The sequence below is a fragment of the Strix aluco genome, chromosome Z (assembly GCF_031877795.1).
Source record: "Strix aluco isolate bStrAlu1 chromosome Z, bStrAlu1.hap1, whole genome shotgun sequence".
Lineage (NCBI taxonomy): Eukaryota > Metazoa > Chordata > Aves > Strigiformes > Strigidae > Strix > Strix aluco.
In genome coordinates this window covers 85,028,736-85,041,363 of record NC_133971.1, presented here as the reverse complement: position 1 = coordinate 85,041,363, position 12,628 = coordinate 85,028,736, and the positions used below count along the sequence as shown (strand labels likewise).

Below are 12,628 nucleotides of genomic sequence, written 5' to 3'. Positions count from 1 at the left end.
GAAAAGTAGAAAGAACGAATCAAAGCCTAAAAAGACAGATAAGTAAAATTTGCCAAGAGGCTCAGATAAAGTGGCCAGATGCTTTGCCCTTAGCTTTGCTATGAATACGCATCCAGCCTAGAAATAAAGAAAAAGTTGGTCCCTTTGAAATCATATATGGTAAACCTTATCAGGTGATGGAAACCTACTTAATCCTGAAATCCTAGAGAAACATTACCTGAAAGAGTATGTTATCTCTCCAGGAAAGGTTCTGTCCTCTCTCCACAGGTATGTCACTGGGAGCTCACCACTATGCCTGGATGTGCCTGTGCATCCAGACCACCCTGGAGACTGGGTGTATCTGAGGATGTGGTCAGACAAACTGTTGAAAGAGAAACGGAAAGGACCTTTCCAGGTTTTACTCACCACCTACAGAACTGTTAGCTCAAAGGAGTCACTCCATGGACACATCAGAGCAGGATCAAGCCAGGCACCAGAATGAATTGTCCAACAAGAAGGACCTTTACACTTAAAATTAATCTGAGAATCATGAAGTTCTGGGTTATATCTCTTGTGGTGATCTCGGGAGGTGCAGAAGTTGATACAGACGGAGGGGCCGACACAGACTTAGATGGAAGCTTGATTCTAACTGTAATACAAGGGTTTGGTAGAATGTGTAATCTTACCAGTCTTACAGCATGTATCCCAATTCCTCATTCAGCAGGTCAGCCTGTCCCGTGGGGTATTATACCAATGAATTCACCTTTGTTAGGGGAATAAGATAACATCACAGCAGCCTTTAAACAGGCTAACGTTTTCTATTATTTAGACAAAGAGAAATTTGACGTGGCAAGTAGAAACTTTTGTCAAGAGCCACTCAAAAGGGGTTCCAAATTCTTAATAAACAGGTCTAAGCTAACACTAAAATGCCTTTACAAAATGGGCCAGCCTTAGACTTGCTACGAGTTCAAGAACAAGGGGGGTGTGGGTATCTTAAACTAGACAAGGAACACTGCTGTATTCACATTCCAACATCACTGGTAACCTGCAAGAACAATTAGACAGAATGAGAAAAGTAACAGAAGATAGCAGAGCAGAGAGGCAGTGGAAAATAATTGGCTCAGCAAAATCCTCCAAGGATTAGGTGGATGGTCTCTAAAACGATGGTCAGCCACATTGTTGGAAGGAATAATTTATGTGGTGGTATAGTCGTTATAGGAATCTGCTAGGTTCTGCTAAAAGAATCACTGAGAAAGATATATGGAAGTAGTAAGAAAATCTAACAATTTCCAAAGGGGGGATCGACACCAAAAACTTAGACAATGTACTTAGTATACAAACAAGAAGCCCCTGTGTATAATCGTATAAACTTTGTCTAAACTTCAAAGGTAAGGCAGTCTGTGTGTCAAACAGACAAGTGTCAAGGAGCAAACCAAACCATAACAGGCCCCGTTGTATGAACTTTGAAGGTCAGTGAGGCTGCGAGCCAAAGGGTGATCCAACCCAGGAGGTACCAGGGATGGGTAAACTGAGTTAGGGTCTTTACCTCGGAATGACCCCCAGAGGCCACCAAGACCCTTCCCCAGTTTTAGTATGTGCATTTGATTTCCTGGAAACAGGTGGGTAAATCTCAGGAATTACATTAATCTTCACTTTTTTCCTGTACACAGTGAGCACCCTTGTCCCTCGGTTGGGCATCAAGGGAAATCCCCCACACGCCCGGCGCTGTAAAAAACCAAGGTCGGATTTCTAAACGCTCCTTGGTTTTGGGGAGATTCCCTGGGGACAATTTTCGGTAACGTCCCCCGCGAAGGCCCGGCCCGGTCCCGCCCCCAACTCTGACCCCCACCCTCCCCGCTCTCTCCTCCGGTTCGTGTCCCGTCACCGGCCCAGCCCCATTCCCTGCTCCCCCCCCCGCCCCGTCACTCCCATCCCTGACACACCCGCCCACCACCCGGCGCCTCAAAGCCGCGCAGTTATTGTTTTAAAGGCGATGCTTTCGAATCTCGGGAATGGGAAACAGGGAAGCCAACTGCACGCGAGCGGTACAGGTTATGTTTCCAGAGAGGTTCCCCGCGAAGGGTCAGACAGGATAAAGGGACTGTTGGAAAAGTGAGAGAGCGGCGGCGGCAGAGGCGGGGGGCCCGCACGGCTCAGCCCCGACGGCTCGGAGCGGCGGCTGCGGGAGCAGATGGAGCGGCCGAAAGGCTGCCCCGGCCCCGGGTCGCTTGTGCCGCCGCTCCCGCGGCCGCTGCGCCATGCTGAAGCTCGTCCTCCCTCCCACCGCCGGGCCCGGTCCCGGACCAGGCCGCCATGAGGCGGCTGCTCGGGGGGTCCCCGGGACACCCCGCCGGCTCCGGGGGCTGCGGTGGGGCCGGGGGGTCCCGGCGCTGGGTGCGGCCCCTTCCCGCATGGCCCGGCGCAGCCGCTGCCGTGCCCGCCCGTGCAGGGCGCTGGGGCCCGCCGGCGCCTCCGGCTCTTTGCGGGTGCAGGGGCGATTCCGGCTGGGGAGGGGGCACCGGGCGTGCCGGGGGGGCTCCCCGCAGCCCTCGGGAAGACCCTTCAGCCAGCGGCCGGACCGCAGGGCCACGGCAGGGCCGGGCACCGCTGGGGAGGGCCGGCGGCTGGGCCAGCGCTCCCGGGGCGGTTCCGCTTCCTCCGGGGCCGCTGCCGTGCCCGCTGCCGCCTCCGCCTCCTCCTCTTCCTCCTCCTCCTCCTCGCCTTCATAATTGGCTCACGGTCGGACGGCTGGAAATTTTGTTTTTCCTCCTCCTCCCCTTTGATAATTACCCACGGACGGAGATAAAATACTTGTTTTGCGTGCTCCGCTTAGATAATTACCTCACGGCCAAACAAAAGATATGTTTTGCCTACTCCTACTCCTGCTCTTCTTTCCCTTCTCCCTCGCTGCCCGGGACCAGCCGGCCGCTGGCTGCAGCCTCGAAGAAGGGGAAGAGCCGGGGGCTGCCGTGGTCTCGTCCCCCACCGCGGGTGCAGGGGCTGCGCTGCCTCGTGGCTCGGCCTCTGGCAGAAACATCCCCGGGCTCGGAGAGCTGGAAAACCAGCAGGGACTCCTGCAGCCTGTCCTCCTGCAGTGCGACGGCCAGCCCTGCGGGGACAGGGAGACATTGCCACCGGGGGCCCTGCCCTGGGGCCTGGCCAGCAGTGGGGGATCCCTCCACCCCCAGGTGCACTCACTGCTGGCTCCCACCCCCTTGTCGTTTTCTGGGCCATGAATCTCTTGCACAGGGTTGTTCAGGGCTTGGCCTTTGCTGTTGCAACCACCAACCCACCAGGGCACAGCAATAGCTGTACCCACCTCCCCCTCCTCCCCAGGACCTGCTACACCCTAGGGTGACAAGGGACATGATGCCATGTCAGCCCCCCTCAGCCCCCCACGGGCACTGGGAGCCAGGGCTGTGCCAGGGTGTCCCCCCTGGCCCCTGGCTGTCCCCTCACTGAGACTCACCTGGGTGGTGATGAGGTGCTGGGAGGGATGAGCCCTGCCCAGGTACATTGGCAGCACCACACGCTCACCCTGCTGGCAGCCGGCTTCCTCGCCCACCTTGAACAAGTCAAAGTGGCATCTCTCGGGGGCCTGCAGCAGCAAATTGGGGTGCCGTCAGCACCCTGGGCTGGGGGACCCTCTCCCCTGCCCGCCGTTGGCCCTGTGTCCACCCTCCCAGGCTCACCCGGCCGTCCAGGCACCGCAGGCCGGTGCGGTCAGCACAGCTCAGCACCCGCGGGTGGGCGGTGAAGTCGCTCCAGCGCCAGGGCGAATGGTCCCGAAAAAACATGGTCTGGGGGTCATGGCGGAGCCGCTGCAGCCTGTGGGGAGAAGGCAGCGCTGACAAGGTGCAGAGCTGCCCCTCTTGCCTGGGCCCCACCCAAACCATGACCCAGGGGTCTGCGTGAGCCCCCTCCTGGCCCCGAGTGCCCCTTCTCACCCCGTCTCGACGTTCCAGAGGTAGACAGCTCCGCTCTGGGTGCAGACTGCCAGCTCCCCGGGGAGGTGAGGGCTGTGGGAAGGGGGCACAGCCTCACTGCGGGGGCGAGAGCATCCTCCGCAGTGGGGAGAGCTGCAGAGGCAGCAGAGCTCCCTCCTCGCAAAGCTCCGTTCCCTCAGCGCCTACCTGACGGTGAGGCAGGAGGCTGGCACGTCAGTGCGGATAACCTGCAGTGGCGTGGGGGCCGCCCCCGTCCTGCCAGGCACCCTCCAAACACCACAGTGATAGTCCGAGCGCACGCCGACGAAATCTGGCAGGGGACAGGAGGCTGCATGTGAGATGGCAGCACCCCAGGGGCTCCCTGCTGCCCTTCCACCCCACACCCTGCCCACCCCACGGTGCGGATCCCGGGGTACGGATCCCGCGGCTGCCTCACCTTCCCCATCCACCCGGGCGGCAGCCACTTGCCAGACGCGCCCGTTGAGCTCAAACTGCACCGGGGGGCCCTGGGCGCGAGGCAGCTCCTCCAGCACCACGTCCTGGAAATCTGGGGTGCTGGCTAAGGGCAGTGCAACACGAACCCCCCCTTCCCTCCCCAGGGCCACCCCGTGGGGAAGGATACAGAGGTGGTTCATGGCCTGCCCTCCGGGGCACCCCCATGTCTTCAGGGGGCAGCCAGGCCAACAAAGACAGTGGGGAGGCTGAGGATGTGCAGATGTTGGTCCCAAAAGGGAATCAGGTAAATGTAGAACGAAAGGATGGAAAAAACAAATCACAGGATGGTAGCGATAGTGAAGATGAAGGCCAGCTCACTTCCAGCTCAAAAGCAAGAAGTGAGACCTTTAATGTGTACAAAATTAATAGCTTCTATGCTGATTAACCGCAGGCAATGTCCGACACAGATTGCACAGGTGGGAGGAATGTCTGTATCATGGTTGATATAAAATAGCTTCAAGGTTTACAATAACAGAGATGAGAGAGAAAAGAGGGGGAAAGCATAAAGGACTAGAATTACAAGCCTGGCGGCTGGCAGCAACAATCACTGGGAGCCCCAACAGAGGCGGAGGATGCGGCCGAGTTGGAGGGAGAGGTAAATGGAATGGAGAAGGAGGATGGTTACCTCCTCAAACTGTATGCTTGTGCGTGATAATCTGTGGACTTTTTGCAGGAAAAAAGGCATGGAAAACATGGATGCCCACAGAGAAAAAAAATGATTTACTGAATCCTCAGGAAAAGGGGAGCCAGAATCAGATATTAAACTGATTATGCTAGGGACATCTGATACCGAATGAAGGGGATGGGGGGAGAGTATCAAGATCTCCACAGCTGATCCCCTGGTTCCCTGGGGAAAAAAGTTACAGATTTCGTAGTAGATAGTGGGCAACCCATTCAGTGGTAACTACCTGCAAGGGACCTTTAAGTAAAACATCTATGCCAACTGCAGTCACAGAGAAGCGAGCTTTAAGGCCATTTTTAAAACTTATCGAATGTACAGTTGTAAGTACTACATTAATTCATGAATTTCTACATGTGCCAGAATGCCCCCTCCCATTGCTGGGACATGACGACTTACAAAAATTGAGAGTGCAACTAACATTTTCTGATGAGTCTATTCAGCTACATGTGCTGGAGGAGACAGCATGCAGAGGCTGCAGGCCAATGTCTGCTCCTCTGGTGACCTCTGTGGGTGGCAGGGGGGCAGCCCTGCCATCTCACCATGGGATACAGGGGAGGTCTCTGCTCCGACACAGCTCCCCCCCCTTCCTCCCACTGACCTTGGCGTTCGCATAGATGCCCTTCTCCTAACGCCTCCTCACAAGTCCCACACCCCTCTCAGGTTGCCCTTCTTAAATATGGAATCAAAGAGGCGCAGTCACTGTCGCTAATTGGTGTGGTCTTGGCCAGAGGCAGGTCCAATGTGGAGCTGGGGGAGGTTTCAAGAAGCTTCTCACAGGGGGCTCATCGCTGTAGCCCCCTCCCCCACTACCAAAAACCCAGCCATACAAACCCAGCATGACTGGTGAGGCAGATTGTAAAGACGCTCAAGTGACTTGCAGCTGAGGGACCGAAAAACACGTATGTCACACTAACTGTAGCTTAGCCCTGTGTGCTTGATGGGTAGAAGATCTGCGTTTAGAGAACACAGACCTGTGAGAGACTCACAGGCACCTTACTGAACATCCTTGAGATTCCTGAGCTGCCGTGGGAAAAATCAAAGCACAGCGGAAAAGTATGCCTGCAAAAACCCCTGATACACACAGGCAAAAGCAGCAGGTTCAAGATCTTTCTCCTTCTTGCCTTTCTGGCTGGCAAGGACCGAGCTCCGTGGTGCCTGCGTCCCCGCTTGCGCACCTCTGCTCAGGTGCTGCTGCGGAGATCCCCCAGGTTGTGAGGTAATGGGACTAAATTTACTCTGAATTTCATCCACGGTTTTGCAGTTGTTCCAGCATCCTGCCTGTGCCAGCTCACACACCCAGAAACTAACCTTGGGACAATCTATCAGTTTTTGTACCACGGCAATGACAGCCATTAAGTCATGTTCTGATTTAGATTACATTCAAGGACTGGTTCCTCTGGTTTGTATACTGTTCACAATATTAATTCCTTTTGTGAGATGTATGTTTAGAAATGTCTATCAAGAACAAAGCGGGATTAGTCTGGGTGATACAGTACTGTATGGTAATTTTTCTGACTCAACAGGAACCAGGAAATCAGTGGGATCAGAATTTACATTTCGATCTGATTCAGAGGACCTTACAATTGCAAACTGATCTGATTGCTGGGTTTGTGCTCATTTTCCAGAACATGGCCAAAAGCGGATTCCTTTAATAGGAGTACCCATTCCTGCAGATATGTCATGGCAAAATCTGTGGAGTAATATTTCAGCTGCAATTGATAAAACTGGAAATGAGACTTCCAATGCTCTAAAGGCCCTGCAAGAAGAAGAGTCGGAGTTAGCTAAAACTGCTTTACAGAACAGGATGGCTCTCGATATCATGCTGACCTCTCAAGGAGTATGGACAGTTTTAGATACAAGCCGCCGAGTAGACGTAGCTCAAAGTGGAAGGATTTCCACTGATTTAAATGAAATTTGGAAACAGACTAATAGGCTTCATGAGATACAAAAGGTTAATACTTCTCATGGATTCGAAGAAACATTCAAATGGTTAGTTTCCCAGTTCCCTGATTCAGGTCTGTGTGTAAAGAAACACTTATGAACTTTAGTTACAATAATAACTGTGTTTGTATGCCTTTATGTACTCACCCAATGTACACGGAGATGTTACCTGTGTTTGGGTGGACAAACTGTGGGAAAGATGACACTTACCCAGATGAATTTAAGTTCTCTAGATGGTCTCAAAGGGGGGAATTGCAGCCCATACAAATATTCCTCATCAAGCACAAGGACCACTAATCACTGGTTCTATTGTGGAAGCCTGATCCTATCCAGGCCTTGCTAACGACTTCAGCAGTGAAGAAGAGCCAAGAGATTGGTAAGAGGAGAACCGCCTGCCCCAGAAGGCCACAGAGGCTAGATGATTGCCCAAGAGGTGTGAAGTCATCAAAAATCTGTGGTGAGTGGGGGAGCAGTAAAGGCTGCAGGGGGAGATTGTGACCACCAACTCAAGACCGAAAAAACTTGCCCACATCAACTTTAAAGCATCCAAACATGTCTGCGCCCCCATGTGACACATGGGTGGCACCGCCAGGTCCTCTGCAGGCATCCACATGCAGAGCCCACTCTGGGGTGGGGGGGGTGCGTGACCCGGTGGGGGTTATGGGCGCTCAGAAGCCCACGCGCGGGCGTTTGCGGTGGGGCTGAGAGGCGGAGGAGAGCTGGCTCTGGGAGGAGGGGGTGCAGAGCTGGCTGGCCTGGCTGCCAGGGGGCTCTGAGGGGTCAGGGGGGGCCTCAGTCCACAGCCCCAGGTAGTCCCGCAGCGTCTTCCGCCGCTCCTTGGGGATGCCGCGGCGGCGCAGGCTCTGGGAGGAGAGCAGGGCTTCGTCAGTCACTGGTGCTGCCGGAGGGCTGCTGTCCCGTGGGGAGTTCTCCCATGGGAGCACGGAGGGGCTGCTGGGGGAGAGCGGCGGCGGCGGTGGGGGGGCCACATCGCTCAGCTCTGACAGCTCAGACTGATAGGTGAGGGAGGAGATGAAGCTGGACGAAAGGCTGCACCGGCCCCGGGCTCGCTTGTGCCGCCGCCGCCGCTCCCGCAGCCGCTGCGCCATGTTGAAGCTCGTCCTCTCCTCCCACCACTGCCCCCAGTCCCCAGACCAGGCCGCCATCAGGCGGCTGCTCAGGGGGTCCTCGGGACACCCCGCCGGCTCTGGGGGCTGCGGTGGGGCCGGGGGCTCCCAGTGCTGGATGCGGCCCCCTTCCCGCATGGCCCGGCGCAGCCACTGCCGTGCCCGCCCGTGCAGGGTGCTGGGGCCCACCGGTGCCTCCGGCTCTTTGCGGGTGAAAAGGCGATTCTGGCTCAGGAGGGGGCACCAGACTTGCCGGGGGGGCTCCCCGCAGCCCTCGGGAAGAGCCTTCAGCCAGTCGTATGACCGCAGGTCCACGGCAGGGCCGGGCACCGCTGGGGAGGGCCGGGGGCTGGGCCAGCGCTCCCGGGGCGGTTCCGCTTCCTCCGGGGCCGCTGCCGTGCCCGCTGCCTCCTCCGCCTGCACCTCCTCCTCGACCTCCTTCTCCTCCTCGACCCCCTTCTCCTCCTCCTCCTCGACCACCACCTCCTCCACCTGCTCCTCCTCATCGATAATCACCTCGAGGTTGGACAAATAGAAGGTTTGTTCTTCCTCCTGCTCCTCTTCATTTTCTTCTCCCTCGCTGCCCGGGACCAGCCGGCCGCTGGCTGCAGCCTCAAAGAGAGGGGAAGAGCCGGGGGCTGCCGTGGCCTCATCCCCCACCACGGGCACAGGGGGCTGTGCTGCCTCGTGGCTCAGCCTCTGGCAGAAGACATCCCCGGCCTCGGAGAGCTGGAAAACCAGCAGGGACTCCTGCAGCCCGTCCTCCTCCAGTGCGGCCGCCAGCCCTGCGGGGACAGGGGAGACATTGCCACCGGGGGCCCTGCCCTGGGGCCCCTCCCGGGGCCTGGCCAGCAGTGGGGGGCTGCCTCCGCCCCCCAGGTGCACTCACTGCTGGCTCCCACCCCCTTGTTGTTTTCTGGGTCATGAATCTCTTGCACAGGGTTGTTCGGGGCTTGGTTTTTACTCTTTCAACCACCAGCCCACCCAGGGCACGGCAAGGGCTATACCCCCTGCCCCTCCTCCCCAGGACCTGCACCCCAGGGTGGCAAGGGACACTCACCAGCAGACGGGGTGCCGAGGTGCTGCCAGAGCAGGCGGTGGCGGTGTGGGAGCTGGGTGGGCAGGTGCTGCAGGCAGCCAGTGACGCTGTGCAGCTTCTCCGGAGGCCCCGCCAGCTGGCAGGCTGACTGGCTGCCCCCTGCAAAAGGACACGCCAACAATCGGGCAGTGAGCACCAATGCTGGGGCGGCAGCTGGTCCCAGTGGTGAGGAGACGCGGGCACAGAGGAGATCTGACCCCGCAGCACCCCCAAAGCCACATCTCTCACCCCGGTATTGCAGCAGCAGCAGCTCCTGGGTGCAGGATGTGCCAAGCAGCACCTTATGGCTCCTTCCAGGGCCACCCGGCAACAGGTGGGCAAAGAGAGGTGGGGCCTTCATCATGTGCGGCCACTTCAGCATGGGCACCAGCGGCAACCGCTCGTCCAGCACGTACACTGAGAACTGGGACGGAGGGACACAGCTCAGGGGTCTCAGCCCAACATGATGCCATGTCAGCCCCCCTCAGCCCCCCATGGGCGCTGGGAGCCAGGGCTGTGCCAGGGTGTCCCCCCTGGCCCCTGGCTGTCCTCTCACTGAGACTCACCTGGGTGGTGATGAGGTGCTGGGAGGGATGAGCCCTGCCCAGGTACATTGGCAGCACCACACGCTCACCCTGCTGGCAGCCGGCTTCCTCGCCCACCTTGAACAAGTCAAAGTGGCATCTCTCGGGGGCCTGCAGCAGCAAATTGGGGTGCCGTCAGCACCCTGGGCTGGGGGACCCTCTCCCCTGCCCGCCGTTGGCCCTGTGCCCACCCTCCCAGGCTCACCCGGCCGTCCAGGCACCGCAGGCCGGTGCGGTCAGCACAGCTCAGCACCCGCGGGTGGGTGGTGAAGTCGCTCCAGCGCCAGGGCGAATGGTCCCGAAAAAACATGGTCTGGGGGTCATGGCGGAGCCGCTGCAGCCTGTGGGGAGAAGGCAGCGCTGACACAGTGCAGAGCTGCCCCTCTTGCCTGGGCCCCACCCAAACCATGACCCAGGGGTCTGCGTGAGCCCCCTCCTGGCCCCGAGTGCCCCTTCTCACCCCGTCTCGACGTTCCAGAGGTAGACAGCTCCGCTCTGGGTGCAGACTGCCAGCTCCCCGGGGAGGTGAGGGCTGTGGGAAGGGGGCACAGCCTCACTGCGGGGGCGAGAGCATCCTCCGCAGTGGGGAGAGCTACAGAGGCAGCAGAGCTCCCTCCTCGCAAAGCTCCGTTCCCTCAGCGCCTACCTGACGGTGAGGCAGGAGGCTGGCACGTCAGTGCGGATAACCTGCAGTGGCGTGGGGGCCGCCCCCGTCCTGCCAGGCACCCTCCAAACACCACAGTGATAGTCCGAGCGCACGCCGACGAAATCTGGCAGGGGACAGGAGGCTGCATGTGAGATGGCAGCACCCCAGGGGCTCCCTGCTGCCCTTCCACCCCACACCCTGCCCACCCCACGGTGCGGATCCCGGGGTACGGATCCCGCGGCTGCCTCACCTTCCCCATCCACCCGGGCGGCAGCCACTTGCCAGACGCGCCCGTTGAGCTCAAACTGCACCGGGGGGCCCTGGGCGCGAGGCAGCTCCTCCAGCACCACGTCCTGGAAATCTGGGGTGCTGGCTAAGGGCAGTGCAACACGAACCCCCCCTTCCCTCCCCAGGGCCACCCCGTGGGGAAGGATACAGAGGTGGTTCATGGCCTGCCCTCCAGGGTACACCAGGCGGCCTGTGTGTGCCCCCATGTCTTCGAGGGGCAGCCAGGCCAGCGCCCCCCCCGTAGGGCTGTCATCAAATAGCAGGTCGGCCCACTGCAGCAGCAGCTCCTCGTGCACGCAGTCCGCCAGCAGCCCCAATGGCACCTCAAAAAGCCAGTTGCGGCAGAGGTGGGAGATCCAGCGCATGTGGCAGGTGTGGTGCTGCCAGGGGCAGCTGCTGTGGGGGTACAGACAGTGTCAGGCTGGGGGGAGCGAGCAGGAGCCTCCCTCAGCCCTCTCTATGGCAGGGAACATAGGGACACTTACCATCTGATCTGCAGACCGTTGACTTTCTCCTTCAGAGCTGTCATCCGAATGGTGCTGTCCTGGCCCTGTCTCTGCTGGGACAGGAGGGAGCAGAGGTTGGGGCTGGCAGCTGCAAGGGGAGGGGTGGGGGACAGCATTGTCACCCCTGGACAGACACTGACCCTCAGCCTGGAGTTGCCCAGGTAGATGTTCTTGTGCAGCAGCTGCCCCAGGGCGCCAAACGCATCTTCGGGGTGATCCACAAAGAAGTGGCCCAGCTGTGCGGAAAGGACAGGGAGGGGCTGGGACGTGCAGGGATCCCATGCCATCCCCCAGGTCCTCGGCGGGACACAGCGCTCCAGGCCCTACCTGTCTGGTGAAATTCAGAGCAGCCCCGGACTTGCCTGCCCGGAGCTTCATCCGCAGGGCACCGTGGTAGAGGATGTCCTCAGGTGCGAGCGAGGGGACCCAGCAGCCTGTGGGGAGAGGGCAGGGGCCGGCCGGTACCGCACACGTCCACCGCTGCAGCACCGCGGGGCAGCGGCTGGCCCATCCCGCTCCCTCCTGCGGGAGCACCCCCGGGGGGAGCCATGCCAGCGCGGTGCGGAGGTGTGTGTCCCCTCCCGGGGCAGCGTACCCCCCTCCCGCCCCCCGCAGCCCTCACTCGCGCAGGGAGGCAGGAAGGGCACGGCAGCCCCGTCGGCGGCTTCCCAGCTCTCGCCCGTCCCGCCGCGCCGGAGCACGAACGTCGACGCGGCCTGCAGGGAGAGAAAGGGGCGGGGGGGATGAGCGGGGCCCCCGCTCGGGCTCCCGGTGCCCAGCCCGATCTTCCCCCTGCCCCCCGGGCCCGGGCAGGGCGGGCTGCGCCAGGGACTCACCTGGCGGCGACTGGGGCCGGCTCCCAGCACCTGCCTCTGCTCGCCCCAGCCGGCGGCCCGAGAGGGACCCCCCTCCTCCCGGGGGGGGCCAGCGCTGAAATAGGAGGGGAAGAGAGAAGCCGGGAACTCCATGGCCCCAGGGGGGCGCTGGTCCCGCGTGGGGCGGGACAAGCCGGGTCCGGGGGGGTCCGGGGGGTCCCGGAGCAGCCGCTGACCGGTTGCCACTCGGGACCGGCGTCACCACGCGGCCGGGCCACGGGAGCCGCGAACGAATCAGCGCCCGGAAGGGATCGGGACAGAGCGGCGCCGCGGCGGCGGGGGGTGTCGGGGCACTACCGCCCCCTGGCGGCCGGAGGGACCGGGCGGGGGGGGGCGGGGGGCGGGGCGCGGTGGCGGCGGGGCAGGGGACACCCCGGGTCCCGCTGCGGGCACACCCCGGCCTGCAGTGGCTGCTGTCCCTCACACAGCGCTCGCCACCCGCTGTGCAAGAGCCAGGCTCGGCGCAGAGCAGAGAGAGCG

At 60.2% G+C, this 12,628-nt stretch overlaps 1 protein-coding gene across 8 annotated transcripts; it reads right to left on the bottom strand.

The window, feature by feature from the left end:
* Positions 1-4,718: 4,718 nt before the first annotated feature.
* Positions 4,719-12,361, bottom strand: TAF1C (TATA-box binding protein associated factor, RNA polymerase I subunit C). 8 transcript variants are annotated; one of them, XR_012621591.1, is made up of 14 exons: positions 12,110-12,361; positions 11,896-11,989; positions 11,601-11,707; positions 11,414-11,509; positions 11,253-11,326; positions 10,730-11,163; positions 10,480-10,603; positions 10,294-10,365; positions 10,039-10,174; positions 9,816-9,944; positions 9,499-9,673; positions 9,232-9,369; positions 7,255-8,956; positions 4,719-6,859 (listed from the first exon to the last, which is right to left on the bottom strand). XR_012621591.1 is itself a non-coding variant. In XM_074812318.1 (14 exons), exons 1-14 carry the CDS (start codon positions 12,239-12,241, stop codon positions 7,713-7,715), a joined length of 2,880 nt encoding a protein of 959 aa, XP_074668419.1. In that variant the 5' UTR covers positions 12,242-12,361; the 3' UTR covers positions 4,719-7,712. The 8 variants fall into 8 exon arrangements, 7 of the variants coding, with proteins under 7 accessions (XP_074668419.1, XP_074668420.1, XP_074668415.1 ...); XM_074812318.1 differs by having other exon boundaries at positions 4,719-8,956; positions 10,730-10,840; positions 10,916-11,163; XM_074812319.1 differs by having other exon boundaries at positions 4,719-8,956; positions 10,730-10,840; positions 10,916-11,163; positions 11,253-11,323.
* Positions 12,362-12,628: the final 267 nt, after the last annotated feature.

Bases quoted from the DNA above. Each gene is read 5' to 3' on its own strand.
- TAF1C (XM_074812314.1), bottom strand. From the start codon at position 12,241: ATGGAGTTCCCGGCTTCTCTCTTCCCCTCCTATTTCAGCGCTGGCCCC. The intron at 11,990-12,109 runs GTGAGTCCCTGG...CTCTCCCTGCAG, and splicing joins CCGGCCCCAGTCGCCGCCAG to GCCGCGTCGACGTTCGTGCT. The intron at 8,957-9,231 runs GTGAGTGTCCCT...CTGTCCCCGCAG, and splicing joins CCTCGGCACCCCGTCTGCTG to GGCTGGCGGCCGCACTGGAG.